Raw genomic sequence first — 16105 nt, 5'->3', positions numbered from 1 at the left:
TTAATATAAGTATAAAGGAGCAGAAAATGGAAATACACAAGTACCTCAAAATTGTACTTAATTAAAGTGCTTGACCTAATGTACACAAATCAGTAAACAATCAATGGAGTCAATAACAAGTCAATTGAGTTTTTTTTTTTTTAATTCTTTTGTGCATTTAACTGTACACATTTAGTTTAAAGGCTGGGAAGTTCTTTAAAGGACAAAACTGGGCTCAACAAGTCACATGAAAAGGCCAAAATATCAAAAACACTCAACACCTTGGGACTTCTCTGTCCTGTCCTATTGGTTCCTACATTTTTTAAAAGTAGCCAGAAATGCATAGTGTAGTTTTTACCAGTGTTACTCAAGCAGAAGTACGTAGTGTGTTTGCTGGGGACTATTTTCAGCTGTGTATTTGGTACGCCAATGAGTATTTACCCTGCAGGACGATGTACGTGGTATTGAGTTCACATAAGGTAGGAGGAACACGTCTCTCAGTGCAACAGTGTGCAACACTTGATCACACAAAAGGATGTTTGACATCATAATTGACAGCTGTGTGGCCAATCAGTGTGCTCGTGCTTGTGATTTGTTGAACAGGTGTATGGGCAGGAATTCGTTACCACAGTGATAAACTCTGGCTCCAAATGACGTCACCAGCGCAAGATGGCAGCGCAATTCCCAGGATGAGGGATATTTTGGCTTCATTTTTGTACAGTGGGAGGAAGTGGAGACTCGTTGTCCATCTTTATATGCAGTCACTGGATAAAACCAACAGTTTATAAGTGGTTAACAAGATAGTGTGAAAGATACGTCTGCTGTTTTAATAAAGCCTAGTTCACATTATACGATTTTCACCCCGCAAAATGTGTCATGGAGACTTGTAATCTTGTGAGTGTTCATACCTGGCAACGTGTGTTTCTGTCATCGAGAGTCTCGCCAACTGCGTTACGAGCTGTGTGTGCACACCACAAGATTTCTTGCCGACAGAGCCCCAGATAAGTGGTGACCTCCAGGGCCTGGGTCCAAACACAACGCACTCCCTGTGATCCTGTGGATGCCGCCATTGTTGTTGTTGCTTGCTGGCTTGTCAGTGTTGCCAGATCTTGGGATAGAAACAAGCAACCAGGGCTATGGAAACAAGCCCAAAAGAAGCAATGGATATATATCGAGAAAGGCGACATTTAGAGAGCAAGCCCAAATAAGCAACTCCACCTGGTCTCATTGGCTGATGCTCTTTGTCAGTCGTGTCACATTTCTCCAGTTTTCTAGCATGCCAGATATCCAGTCACAGACGAGGGGGCAACTTGCTCGTAGGCTTGTTCACACATGAGGACTCGTCGTGGCAGACTATCTGCCGACTCACCTCCGACCCATGGAGGCTCTCAAGATCCTCTGCGATGTTAAAATCGCGGTGAAAATCATGTAATGTGAACTAGTGAACTAGGCTTAAGACATAGAGAACCAGAGATCCTTAGTGGCTGGCAGCCAATGTGTACATGTTTTCTGAAGTGTCCTTGAGCAAGTCTAAAACCTCAACAAACACCAACAAACAGACAATCAATAGATGCAGGGTTCAGAGATTTTACAGTCACACTCATTATTAAAAGCGGTAATGCTGACTGGATGAAAGATCGGCCAACAGTTCAAATACAACATACTGCAAGTGGAGGGTGGCCTTTACAGTGGTTACTGTTAGAGGGCTACTGGTAGTTTCTGACAGAGAACTTGATGCTGTGGCTCTGGAGGCGGTCGATGAGGCTGGTTTTATAGAAGGCAGATCCTGGAGTGTACACCCCTCCCCTGTCAACAACAATAACAGAGAGAGAGGGTGTGGATAGCGCTTTAACAAAAGAGGACGGCAGATATGGATAAGACTAAAGGCCTTCAGAAAATCTGCACATTTATGACAGAGAGGGACAAAGTAAAAGAAATGCAAGCAAAAGAAAAAAACAGTCTGAACTGACCTTCTGGGGAGAGAGTGCAGTTCATTCAGCAAAGTTACGGCTGCTTGCACCATAGCAGAAACTGTAGCTACATAACCAGGCTCTGTAAGAAGAAGGACACAAACATGGACATAAGAAGTTGCAGACATGTCTCTAAATGTCCTGAAGCACTGTTCACAGCACAAAATCATGCTGACTGCTAAATGTGCTATTTACAGTTATGAGTGCTCTGGTTAGATTCTATATTTTTCTTACCATCAAATCTCATTTAAAAAAACCAAAAAACCAAAAAAAAACAAACAAACCATCAACCATGTCCTGCTGCCAAGTAGAGCTACTGGATTACGGCAATAATCATAATCACGACTATTCTGCTGAATAATGAGATCACGATGATATAATATGATTACTCACTGACTTTGGAAACATCATGCACTGATTGAACTTGAAAAAAAAAATAGCAGTGGGTTTTCTTGAATTTTAAACATAACCAAAGCTGAAAAACATATAAAATAAATGTAAAACAATGAGATACATAAATAAAATAAACAATACATAGCATATAAATATAAAAACGGCACAAGAGGAGAGGAAGAAACCCCGCAGAAGAGGGTGGACTGCGATTACTCTAAGCAGCATGCATGAGAATAAATTACAGTATAATAAATATATTTCTCACTTTTTCCCCGGTTGGTCTGAATAAGTCGATAAATATGTCGCTAATTGTGGTTTGAAATACTACTACGAGAAAAACTTCATTTGGTGGTTTTATATTTGTAAAACTTTCCTCAAGCTGACAAAAGCAATTTAAAAAAAATCTGAACGTCATAACAATATAAAGTCTATGAGCTGAGCGGGAACTCGCAGGCAGGGCCAGCAGGAGAGACACTACTGCTCTTCAGTAAGCCACAAACCATGGAAGTACACCCAGAAGCTAGTACACTTTTTTGGTGTATGCGCCTGGCCAGCAACTCAAATGGAACGAATAGGTGCCATCTTGGGGTCCAGTATCTAGTTATTATTAAAAATCTATGGGGAAGGGTCGCACACATCCGCTGGGAAGGGATGCGCTTGATTTAAAAAATGGGAGCAACACTGGTAGACTTGTCACGCAACACAAAAGTGTTGATCATGATTATCTTGTTTTGCAAATCCAGGGAAGCCAAAATCGTAATTGAAAATAAAATCAAATGATTCGCCAAGCCCTAGTTCAAAATAAGACCAAATTTTTCTATTGCTGTCAATTTTTGAGGCACAACAACGCCGAAATGCGACCTGCAAGAGATGACAAGGCTTGCTGCTTTTAGTTGAGCTGATTTCAAGAAAACTTGAGGCTTCAACTCGCCGGTTCAGAGAAGTGAGGAGTCAGCAGTTAATGACAAGCCCCTTTTACACTGCCAGATTTTCTGCGAATGTTGGGCCGTTTTGCCGGCAAGCTGCGAGTGTTTAGACACACAGAGCCGGATTGGCGAGTTGATCCAAGGTGCCCAATTTTCTGCCTCGTAGGGGTAAACATATTGGCGGAACCTTTTTGGTTTAAAAAGAATGAGGCGCACTTCCGCCACTTGAGGGGCTGGTGATGACTTGTGGGAGGAGCTGTTGATGACGCCAAACATGCAACCCATCTGGCAGTGGATAAACAGAAAACAGCTGATAGCAGGAATGAGCAGCTAGTAGCAAGAGGGAAACGTAAACCTGACAGACACTTTAAAGACGAGCAGCTGAGGAGACAGGGAATTGTACACCCTCCTTGTCCTCGCAAACAAAGAGGCCATTAACTGTCAGATGACAGGAATGGTGAAGGACGGGCCGACTTACAAGAGAATCACCAAAGGACTGACTAGCCGCGGCTTCCCTCCCACGTCACTGGTTACGTCACACGCTGAGCTACATGTTTTGTTACTTGCTCACACCCCCCAGTTGCCCCAAAAAAAGGCACATTCTGTATAAACAAAAGTAGGCAGGCGGCATTTTCCCGCACTCCCCGATTTTGTTTTTATACTGCCAATGCTGAAAACTGATTGGGCTTTCCTGCAAATTTGCACAAATGACCTATGGCTAAGTTCCGCCCTCAAATGCGATGAACCAATCACAGTGCGTATAGCCATTCCCATACACTCGGACATTCTCTGCCTGGACGTTCAGTGAAATGCATTACAGAAAGTCAGTTTCATTCGGTTTTATGAGCTTTTTCAGAGATTTGAAGTTTAAAATGGTCAAACAGTGTGCATGTGGTACATGCAACTCCGACACAAGGTATCCTGAGAGGCTGGGCGACGAGGTGTATTTTTTACACTTTAAACCAGATCTCAACCGTGAAAAGTGTCTCCTTTGGATAAAGTTGTGTGGTAACGTTAGACCACAACATCAACTCAACGTGAATAAGATTAACAATGATGTCTACATCTGTTCTAAGGGAAGTCAACATCGTGTTTGAGACAACATATTGTCACTTTGCTGGAAAGAAATATAAAGTTATCTTTAACATCTCTAGCTAACATTAGCTAAAGTTAGCCTAACGTTAGCTCCTAGCTGCATTGTTCATCATGTCACCTTGTTTGCTGGGAGTTCATTAGCCTATTTTGTTCTAGTTTTTGTACTTTGGTGATCGTACATCATTGTTAGCTGCTGTCCAAAGGGCTCTAGTTAAACTAACGTTAACTTCTGGAGCTTAGCTTCATTAATTTATCTGTAATGGCAGAGATAACAAAGGTTAACAAACGTTATGCTGAATGATTCAGTGTTAATACTGTAGCACCAAACTAACGGAGAGACACTCTTGGTAAAGATGGTAAAAAGGTCGGTGACGGCAACGAGATGCAGTTCACAAGCGTACACTGTGACCTGTAAATTTTGGCTTGTAATTTAAGCTTTTCGTCGACCTTCTCAACAATAAAATGATGAATATATCCCTCCAATGCGTAGTTTAGGCCCTTTTGATTACTTCTCAGTGACATCTGATCGTTATGTCCCCCACAATCATCAATTGCCTCCTGCGAAATGCCGTGTACTGTGACACCTGCCATAGCGCTGGTCACTGAATGTTGATAGTTTGTCCGAGTGAGTGGAGGTGATTCATGTTACCATAAATGAATGTTGCTAAGGTTGAATATGTCTTCTTCTTCACAGCACTACTACATAGTAGGAGAAGGACAGTTGTTACTAATAACATGTCAAAAATACTACTTACAAGGAAAATGTATAATAGCTATCCCTGTATATTAAACACAACTAGAAGCCTATAGTGTATAATACATCAGCTGGTGTCTGTAGTTTTGGCAGTTTTACCTGCTCCTATGACCTGAGTGCAGATCTTTGAGTTGGGCTGGCCCTGCGTGGGATCTGTACCCTCTGAGTAGCCCTCTCCGAAAAATGTCAAGCTGAAACAGGTGTCTTCTATCTGTGAGAAGAGAACGAATGACGAGAGAGGAACTGAATGAACGGACGAATAAATGAAAATTTATACACAATGCTCACAACATGCTGTACAAAGAAAAGGAAAAGAAAAAAACCCTCCAAGACAATTAGGCATCAACGAATACTCGTTGTCAAAATTTTCGTTGACAAAATGAACACAGGAGCATAGTGTGTCCTTGTATTAGAGTTGTTTTGTAACCCTCATAGCATCTTGTAGCAAACCAAATACATTTTATTTGCCACTAGTGTAACATCAAAACCCCTAAACACATATTTTTAAATCTCAAGTTCTTCTCAGTGACATTCATGACAAAATGAGAGTCAAAGTTAAAGTTTCAAAAAGAACCTGCTTAGGTATCATTTATTAAGAGTTTAACACTCATACGATTTTTTTTTTTTTTTTTTTTTTAAAAAAGGACAACTGTTATCACATTTTGATTCACATGTTGCTAAATCCTGGAACCTTGCTGCCCTCCTGCTGTGAGGCAACAGTGCTAACCACTGCACCACTCTGTCATGAGAAATAACCCAAACTCTTCTTACTTTGGTAGAAAGGAGTAAAAAGACAATCAAGAAAAGAGATTTTCGAGGCCTTTAACAACACAAACTAAATCCACCAGACGAGATACGTCACTTCACTTTAAAGCTCCTAACTGCAGGCAGCTGTTTGACAGCCATTTGCCATGCTGCCCAAGGAAGCTTTCAGCTCTTATGATACAAATATATTCAACTCAAACCGTATTTGAGTTACCTGTTTCATGGTTGGACCAGACTTGGTGAACAATCCAAAGGAGAACAGTGATGGAAACTTTGGGAAAGACAAAACAAATGTCATCACTCAAACATTCATGTGGTTGTCACAAAATTGTGCTTATAGAAAAATAATCCATATTAACAAATATCTTAATATTAATGTAGTACCTTTAGATATCTGCAACCAATCATGTCTGAGCAGGCTTTGGTTGCATGCAGGTAAACAGTCCGTGCAAAGAGGTAGAACGCAATGGCCGAAATGCAATCTCTGAACCAATTGGCTATCGTCTGATGAAGATTTAGCTTTAGATTAGCTTTTTCGTAATTTATCTGCATTCATATGCAGATGGGAACCAATGGGTTCTGCGATCGTGTAAACAATGAGCTGCCTGCTGAGGAGGAAGTCTTGGCACGAATATTGGCCTCATTGTCAGATTAACAGCAAAATGATATGCTAAGTTTATAAGGCACTGTGACTATATGAATGACATCCCATATACTGACTCCATTTAGTCTCCGTTAATCCTCTGCTGTTTCTTGAATATCAGTCCTGACAAATAAAGCATCGATACAGTCAGGGCTGAAAATTAACACCCGCCAAGCGTCAAATGCGGGTAGATTTTCCATTTGGTGACTAAATCTCGGAAGGCTATCCGCCACATTGGCAGGTAAATGTTTGTACCAAACATTGGTAGTCATGTAATAAATTATATATATAATAGCTATTTGACAGTGGCTAATAGCAGACCGGCGCTCTGTTTGTGGTGTGTCGCACTTAAATTGCTCCCCGCTGGATCAAGGAACCTGTAAGCCTACTCGAAGGACGCACGCGCACGTAGGCATATCGTGTGCCTAGATCCATGATCTGCTGTTAGTAGCAAGCAAGCTATCACCGCAGGCGAAATGTGGCGACATTTACCAGGTGTAAGTAAACCACCGACAAAACACAGACAAGGACGAAGCTGAAGCTGTAACGTTACAGAAAAAAAGAAAGTTTTGTGAAAAATGGAGGTTCGGCAATAACAGCGTTTCAAGAGGCTGCACTACGATGCTGAGGGTGCAGTAATGAGCTGTGCAGTCTGAGGTGGTTTATGATTAATAAGCATCTGGAAGGTTTACAAAAAAACAATTAACTGTTATGTTTACTGAAAATTATTGTTATGTTTGAAGTACAAATGTTTGAAGTACAAAGTGCAAGTTGAATTTTGAGCTCAAAATTTGATAATCTCAAACTAATTTTGCTTCAAATTTCACTCTGACCTTTCCTTTAAGCTTGTATTCAACATAATACTGTATTATCTCAATGAAAAGTACTGAAACAAATGTATATGTGACATAAAAAGGCAATTCATTATTTTGGCTGGTAAAAAATATGCTTGGCCGGTTAATTTTTTCATCTACCAGTCCACTTGGCCGGTGAGCCAAAAAGTTAATTTTCAGCCCTGGATACAATATAATCCATGTTGCACTGGAACATTTCTACACTGACAAGAATCAAGTAGTAACACAGCGGTTGCCACACAGTGGTGCTGCACTTAATCTCAGTAGCTGTGGGTATGCCTTTCAGGTCAATATTCACAACTAACTGTGACACTGATCCATATTTAAATGCTTGGAAACAACATGAGTCTTAAAGCTGTTGCTCCCTTTAAATGAACTCCACTATAAAGCAACTCTGATGATCTGCATTGGACAGCAAAAAACCAAGGTAGACGTTACAAAAACAAATTGTATGATGAACAATTTAGCTACCGTGGTGAGGATTTTCCTGCCCAGGCTGAATTTCACCATGAACCAGAAGATTAGGCCACCACAGAGGAGCTTGACTACTGAGAAGAGGCCACCAATCCCAACGTAGGCACTGTACTGGACCTGTGGGTGGAGGGAAGAGAGAGCAGAAAAGGCACAATGTTCATTTTAAAAAGGGAAATTAAAAGTAACAGAGAATTAAAAAGATAAGGGGATACAGATAATAGGTGCAGATGAGGGGAAAGTGAGAGATGAGAAAAATATGGTAAATTGGGATTGACTGTACTGACTGTGTCCCCTCACCTTTAAAAAAAACAAAATTCCGCCCCTGATCAATCACCATAATCTACTGGTCATACAACACCAAGTAAGGCTGTAGCAGCAAAACCCCTGAGAGTCGGTGCGTTTTACTGCATGTGAACTTATCGCTTCAAAGTAATAGCTTCCAAAATGAACATCATCTTGCTTTAACCTTTGCTGGACAGTGTTGTGTAACAGTAGCACAAATTGAGAAAAGCTGTAAAGACAGCAAACTGACTCAGTGATGTCAGTTACACAGCAATATCTATCTTAAGTGTGCTAACATCAGCTAACCATTATTTACTGGTTATGACAGGCCAAGTAATTATGAATAAGTGATTATGAAATACTCCTTCCATCTGAAAGAGGAATATTTCTAGTGACATTAAGCAAAATACGTGACTACTTGAAAACAAGAGACATGATACACATTCCTGTCTCCCACACTGGGAGGTTATGTGTGATGTGGCGGAAAATACTAGGAAACATCAGAAATGTTTTTTTGAAGAAGGAAATACATTCAGCAACTGTAACTGTGTTTAAAAGGAAACTCCACAAGGTTGCTCTGTTAATTACTACCACTGCAATCAATCGTGGGAAACACAGTGTCAGTTCTTGTGTTGATATAATCGTACCGGTGACCGGTGTTCCTCCTCATGAAGGAAACGCTGGGTTCTCTTGACTACCGAGGGGTCAGAGCCCATAAATGGGATGGCATACTGTTCAATCTCTTTGCTGAAAAACAAAAACCCTCTGGACACACACACACACACACACACACACACACACATGCAAATCAAATTAGAAAAACAGACAGCAAGGTGGTCGACGCTGACCCTCTACCTCTGCTTGAATAATCAGTACAAAAGTATTCATTCTGTCTCTCCCTCCCCAATAGGCCGCAAATAAAATCTCACTACAGTGTGTGTGAGTCAGTCTGCCAGACACAGTAACAGTCTGCAAATCACCGCTATCTTGTAGAAACTCAGTATCTCCAAGTGTGCTGGATTATCATAACGTTAAAGTCAAAAAGACTGTTTTTATTAAATTCAAAAATCATTTATTGCAATTATTTGGTGATGGCCACATTTCCTCAAATGCCACTAAAATTAAGGTATGCTTATTAAATTAGGGTTGTGCTGACTGTAAAGTTCTGGGCCGATACCGACACCGATGTTTAAAATAACAATTTGGCTCATAGCCCATGCTGATATTTTGTTGTTGTTGTTGTTGTTATTTATTTCCCCTTTTGAGCCAGGGAAACACAGAAATCTTATTATAAAAAAAGTTTTTCAACTGTAAAGTCATTCAAAACTTCATTACACTTCCTTTGAATGAGCACAAATTCAATAATACAAATTTATGAAACAACCTATAATATAATCTTATAGCACCTGAAAAACATCTTTTAAAAAAACAGACAGACAGATAGATGGGTAGGTAAATAAATAATATTGCTGTGAAAACATCCAACAAATTTCTCCTGCCAACAACTGCATTTATTCATGTTTCTCACCATAAGCTACATTTTAGAAGATTACACTTGAACACATAAGGTATCGAAATAATTTCACTTCACTCATTTTTACTACACAGAGCTTGATCTTGTCATAATGTAACGTAATGTAACCTCCATTAGATGTTAGTTCCAGCCCTCGGCTGCTTATAGCTAACAGCTAAAAGCTAACAAAGCCGTTTCAAACAACTGGTGTTCATCCGTAGCCATGTTGCAATGTTTACTGACTGATTCCAGACTTTGTCGTCGCAGCGCTGTCGTCATCTGTTTAGCTCGCCTCTGGCCCGCCTATATCAGATACACCGATGTGATTGGTGCAGCTCGGTTTCATGGGCATAGGTAATGAGCATCATGCCAGAGTGACTCGCTGAGCAAATTCAAATTGTGCTCTTGCGAGAACTCTGGATTTCCAGGGTAGGAGTACATTGTTTTAGATAGACAACCGATGACGGTTGTTGAAAACGCGGGCTTCCAAGTTTACTGGATCACCTGGAGCCACGGTACAATTTGCTATCTCGCAAATATTTTTCCGGACCGCACTGTCGGAAATGTACGAGAAAGTGAGGAAACACTTGCCTCAACAGTTACAAGATGTAGATATCATGAGCTTCACCACCGACATCTGGAGCTCGGAAGTGTGCCCTATGTCTTTGTTAAGTTTAACAGTGCACTGGTTAGACTCCAATCACACCCCTTGCAGCGGCGTCCTGCAAGCAAAAAACTTCCTCAGATCACGCTTTTTAGGTCAACCATGGTATCGGATCGGTATCGGGTATCGGCTGATACTCAAAGCCACAGCATCGGGATCAGTATCGAAACTGAAAAAGCTGCATCAGTGCATCTCTAAACGTGAGACAACGGAAAAGCAGCCTATGCTGTTAGTGAGTGTCATCCTTTCTGTCAATAGGTTGATGGCCGTCAACGACACAGAGATTCGGCTAATAAATAAGCACATATTCCATCTTTCACTTTGGAATCAAACTATTGACGTGTAGGTCAAGTGTAAAACAGATATATCAATTTTAAATTCTGTTGTGTGCTGAAGAAACACATCTTACACCTTCCTTGACTAATCCATGCCAAGCCCTACATTCCAGTAAAAAATGTATTACTCAGAGTAAAGTGTTTCGGCCACACAGTAATTGCTCAGTTATGGCCTTACCTCTTTTTGACTTTGGCTCCCACCACAGGCAGCGGCTTGTGGCCAAACTTCTTCCTCAGCTGGCGGAGGGATCTGCTGTCCGCGAAACCGTACACAGCAGACTGCCAAGTGGCATCGTGGCCAGACATTCCCTACAAGGGTTTAGATAACTTTTAACTATGTTGTGACGCAGAAAACCAATGCCATCCAAAAGCCCTCTCAATTTCCCCCCAATAAACACCAAAGGTTTAAATGAGAAAGGACAACTTATTTTTTCTGACTGACACGTAAGTGACCTGAGCCTGCTGAGGATTATGTGATTTACTGAATTACTTATGACTAAAACTCTGGCGTAGTTGAACAAGTCGCTACAGCCATTGGCAGGATTTGATTACATATTATTTAGTTTCAAGGGAAGTTAAAAATGGGCATAAAATAACCCCTGTTCCCCCTAGAGCTAGTGTTTGCTCAGTCATTTTTAGGAATTTAGTTATCTTCCTCTGTGTAGAGTAGAAGTAAAGTAAAATGTACTCAACTCCGTACCTGCATTGATATTTTCTGACATTTTTTGATATGTACTATCTATGATAAGTGACATCTTTAACTTTACCCTTTCAAGTGTGAGCTCAATTGACGTAAACTTAAACCAAAACAGCCGTCACTTTACTTTGTAAAACGTTGGAGAAAGAGTATCAGACTACGTTTCCCACCATGCAGTGCAGAAGCTTAAATTGTTCATAATACCTGAGGCCCACTGCTGATGTTCAGGAAGCTCTCCACAGCTGTCAGTGTTCCTGAAATTAGACCAAATCACACAATCTAAGATGGTCTTACAGTTAAAATTTATAAGAATTGAAAATACAATCAAAGGCATTCAACTAACCTTGACTGTGTCAGCCTTTGGATAAATGGAAGCAAAAAGTTTGTGCCTCTTTATTTTTTGATTAATCAGTGGATCAGCTGAAATGTATTACCAATTCCTGACTGTATTAAGTCATAAAAACTGATTTTCTCCATATGTGGAAATCGGAGGCAACGCAAGTTTGATTGCATTTCAGACAAGTCAGTTCAAGGTGATCCGCATAAAACATCAAGTATCAAGACAAGGTGCAAAAGACATTTAAAACAATTCATTAGAGAATAAAAATTTAAAACACACTAAGATGGGTATTAAATACAAGAATACAAGCTACAGTGCAGTGTAAGAAATAAGTATGTGCATGATTTTATAAAAGGCGGCAGCAAACAGAAAAGTCTTCAGCCTTGATTTAAAGGAAGTGAGAGTTGGTGCAGACCTGCAGTTTTCTGGGAGTTTTTCTCCAGATATGTGGTACATAGACTCACAAGTCAGTCTTTAGACGCTTTGCTAAACTAAAGACTGATGACTTTCTCCCTGATTTTGTGTTTAGATGGGCGGATACAATTTCAGAGTTTAAAAAACTCCCTACGTTGCAGAACCAATAGTAAATCTGCAGGGCGGTCCTTCCGTGGCTCGCTGAACTCTTGTGCTTGTAAACATAGTCCCACTAGAAACACAACGCGTTTGTGGCGACACATTGTCACCAACTAAAAGAAACAAACATAATCTTTTACAAGGCCATGACTCATCCGTCCGGCCAGACTATAGAGGGAATCGCCTTGTTGTTTACAAGGCGATTCCCTCTATAGTCTGGGTAGAAAACCAGCAGAGCTTTTAGCTATATATACATACATATATATATATATATATATATCACATTTTTCACATCACTGTATCACCGTTTAGACTAATCCGATGTTTGTAAAGTCTATAAACATAATGACTGAACAAACATTACTATTTCTGTGTGCACGTTTAGCTGGGCTAACCGTTAGCTGTTAGCCGTGTCTGTAATAGGTAATAACTCATTAAACGGTCCATGAAAGAAATATTTTTTCCAGCGGATATCTTAGTTACAACATGGTTGAGCTAGCAAAGCAGTTTTGTGTTGCTATGTGTGGTATTTATTCAGTTTTGGGAAATCACAATGTTTAGAAAGCATCAGTGGCTGCAGCTGACAGGGACAGTGAACACTAGCAGCAAAGGTAACATCAGGACGTCATCTGTTAAAAGCCTCCCGTTGTCGGATACGACATGAAACTACTCCAGTTAGCTCAATCATGTTGTAACTAAGACATCCGCTGGAGCACACGTTTGATAAAACGGAGTTTAATCTCTCGGCATCCATTTTCAAGCTCTCTGTGTGTTTGTTTCCTTGCGGACGAGAAAAAGGGGAGGGCACGTTTCCGAGAAGGCGTGTCCTTTTAAAAAATGCAAGAGGCGTTGCTTTGTTGCCGGCCGTTTTCGCCGGTGTGTTAAACACACTTTAGAAAGGAGTGTCCCCAGACTATCAGAAGACGGAGATCTCTGATTGTCTGGTGGCGAGACTATGTGGTACATAAAAACTAAATGCTGCTTCTCGATGTTTTGTCTTGACTCCTGGGACACAAAGCAGACCTGTTCATGAAGACCTGAGAGGTCTGGATGCTTCATACTGTAGCAGAGGATCAGAAATGTATTGGGGCCCTAAACCATTTAGTGCTTTGTAAACCAACAGCAGTATTTTGAAGTCGGCTCTCTGGCAAACAAAAAGCATGATGTGTGAGTATAGAACCAAAAGTCTGACAATCCAATATATAAGCATCAGGTTTTAAATAAAGGCACAACACAGCACTGCAGTGTGTTTGGTGCCTGGTGTTGTACACCCTGATCTATTTAGGGCTCAAACAACTCAGTAGAATTTTAATCTCTTAATCATATTCATTGAGTAAACCATTAACAGGATTTCGATTTACAGTGGCTGACTCGTACCTTTGAACTGCCTCTGTGTGTACAGAATACCCAGGTCTGACGGTATGGAGTCGAAACCACAGCTGCCAATCACATACACTCCTCTGTCCAACGCCTTAGTGTGGTACTCTAGCTGCATACGCTCCAGAAACTGTAAAGGACGGAGACTCAAGGCATATGCATATACACAAAACAAATAAACACACAACCATAATGTAGTCACAGCAAAAAAGACTCCATCCAGTCGGTGTACTTTATCCTTTTGAAACCTGAAGCAACATCACTTTTCTTGCGCTGCTTTCAGGTGCCTTCCACAAGTATTTAAACCTTTGAAACTTGAGCAAATTGGTGTGGTTTCGTTCAAAAACATGGGGAAAAAGGCACTAAGCAATTTGGTAAGAAATGTCACATGAACTGCAAAAAAAAATGACAGACATTGAAATTTTTTTTTTTAAATGGGAGGAAAGAAAAAACCTAGGGAAAAATATATTCATAATTGTTATAACTCTTACATTTTAAAATTATGTTACAAATTATTATTTTTCAGCACTTTTTTTGTTTATTTTTAACTTTCTTTCTTTTTACTAATTTTCTTGTGTTTAATTTCTTTTTACTCCTTTCTTTTTCTAATTTATGGGTTATTTCTTCTTTAGTTGTTCACTGCCTTCTTCCCATGTTTTTAAAAGAAATAAAGCCAATTTGCTGAGGTTTCGAAGAGTTAAAGAGCAGTGATAACCAATTTATAAAGGTATGATCACAGTAAATCAATCAACACATAAAAACAAAAGAAATGGACATTTATCTTCCTACCTGAGGCTCCCCACAGATGTCTATGTAGTGAGCTCCATTTTCTATGCATGCCTTGACCACTGGTTCGCCATAAAATCTGTACTGAAGGGACGAAGAGCATAGAGAAAACAGTTCAAAACAACACAAAAAGCTGTGGGAAATGTCATCTCAAACTTCCCTTTGTTTGAACCCATGATAAAGTCTGGAAGACACACGTACAGGGCCCACACAGTTGAGAATCACCAGGCCTTGTTGGCACATGATGGCCAGCGATTCCTCGATGCTCACATCAGCAACAATGATTTCAATGTCTGTCCTCAGCTCTATCATGGCTGATAAAAGAGAGGGAAAGAGATGATCATTCAGTTATTGTACAGTGGATAACTTACACATTGCCCTAACCTAGTTTGTTGTAATTGTACATGTCAGACTAAGGCTTGCATTTCTGAGCCACTGCTATTTAAGGTTAATACAAAGTTGAAAATATCATTATAATAAATAAATATAATTATTTCTCATTGCTTATTGCTACATCACAACTGTGTCAACACTCTGGTATTAACTTGAGAAGGGCATGTGAAATATAAGTATTGCAGAGACTAGAGCAAATTATGAAATGTCCCTTTCCCACTGTATAAAAAAGCCTTGCTAGTCAGTCAGTCTGGGTCTAGCTGTGAGCTACACTGCTCAATAACCCGACCACTGCACATTTCTGAAGCTAGTTAGCTGTTTTGGGAGCAAAACAAGATATTTAGCTGTATTTGGGGATAAAGTTTATATCCTTCACTTGTAGCTATAACAACAACAACGACCCAAAATGCTGCCTTCGTCATTTAAGTGAGTATGCTGCGGCAAGACTGAAACGCAGTCTGACTATATAAACATCAACTGCCTGACAGCAGTCAGCCCAGTCTCAGTTAGCTTCAATACACCCTGTAAATCACATACACAGCCTCTCCGCTGCCCTTTTCAACACTTCTCCCAGACGCTGCCTACTCCTCCCGGCCACGGCCCATTTCAGGGAGCTCTCTGCGGCGCAGCGGGCGACCTCCTCCACAACAAACTGTCCGGTGAACCCCGTGGCACCAAAAATAATAATGTGGTATGGTCTGGTAGAGGTTACAGCCGCCATTGTCGCTGTCTAGTTCAAAGTCCTGCCTGGTAACGCGTTAGTTACAGTTCTGTCTGTTGATTGGCTGAAGACGCACCAACTGTCCTGGGATATTAAATAGACATCTACGGGAGCCGCAGTGCTACATTAATCCTCTAATCAATCCGCCACCTGCAACTGTCAACAAACTATGCGTTTAACTGTTCAACAGCTACTTGGTGGTATGTAAATAATTAATTAATAGTAATTTATGTCACAGATATAAATCGCAGTTTGTGTTTGTTTCTATAACTGATACAATATTCAATAATTACTGAGTTTGTAACAGCGCTGCCCATATCCAATATCTAGGACAAGGTGCACTCTGCAACTATAAACATGTTAAAGGAACAGTAGCACAAATTAGCCTAAATATTTTTCTCAGATAAAAGTATTGTGGATGTGCAATATGAAGGATAACGAGCACAGGTAGGTCAGACTTTGCTTAAATTTCCAGATACTTTGAGTTTGTGTCTACCCCTTAATATAATTGCCTTGTAGCCTAGTAGTTATCAGTATCCTTGAGAAAAAGGTTGGTGATTCTCTGGTGTAC

The 16105-nt window shown here is 40.4% G+C and overlaps 1 protein-coding gene across 1 annotated transcript; it reads right to left on the bottom strand.

Annotated features, from left to right (window-relative positions):
* Positions 1-283: 283 nt before the first annotated feature.
* Positions 284-15595, bottom strand: LOC125896625 (saccharopine dehydrogenase-like oxidoreductase). The gene is made up of 12 exons (XM_049589331.1): positions 15351-15595; positions 14622-14734; positions 14424-14504; positions 13635-13764; positions 11549-11598; positions 10826-10956; positions 8783-8900; positions 7851-7970; positions 6097-6153; positions 5217-5328; positions 1950-2031; positions 284-1785 (listed from the first exon to the last, which is right to left on the bottom strand). The coding sequence occupies exons 1-12, from the start codon at positions 15532-15534 to the stop codon at positions 1686-1688; spliced, it is 1278 nt and encodes a 425-aa protein (XP_049445288.1). The 5' UTR covers positions 15535-15595; the 3' UTR covers positions 284-1685.
* Positions 15596-16105: the final 510 nt, after the last annotated feature.

This window comes from Epinephelus fuscoguttatus, linkage group LG11 (assembly GCF_011397635.1).
Source record: "Epinephelus fuscoguttatus linkage group LG11, E.fuscoguttatus.final_Chr_v1".
Classification (NCBI taxonomy): domain Eukaryota; kingdom Metazoa; phylum Chordata; class Actinopteri; order Perciformes; family Serranidae; genus Epinephelus; species Epinephelus fuscoguttatus.
Note: the sequence above shows the minus strand (reverse complement) of the source record. Positions and strands in the feature narration are given on the sequence as shown.

What these genes read in the sequence shown, in the direction of transcription:
- LOC125896625 (XM_049589331.1), bottom strand. Translation starts at nt 15,534, where the DNA reads ATGGCGGCTGTAACCTCTACCAGACCATACCACATTATTATTTTTGGT. An exon ending in AAGGGCAGCGGAGAGGCTGT is followed by an intron (nt 14,735 to 15,350) that starts GTATGTGATTTA and finishes CTCTTTTATCAG; the next exon opens with CCATGATAGAGCTGAGGACA. An exon ending in CTGGTCCAACCATGAAACAG is followed by an intron (nt 5,329 to 6,096) that starts GTAACTCAAATA and finishes CTCTTCTCACAG; the next exon opens with ATAGAAGACACCTGTTTCAG.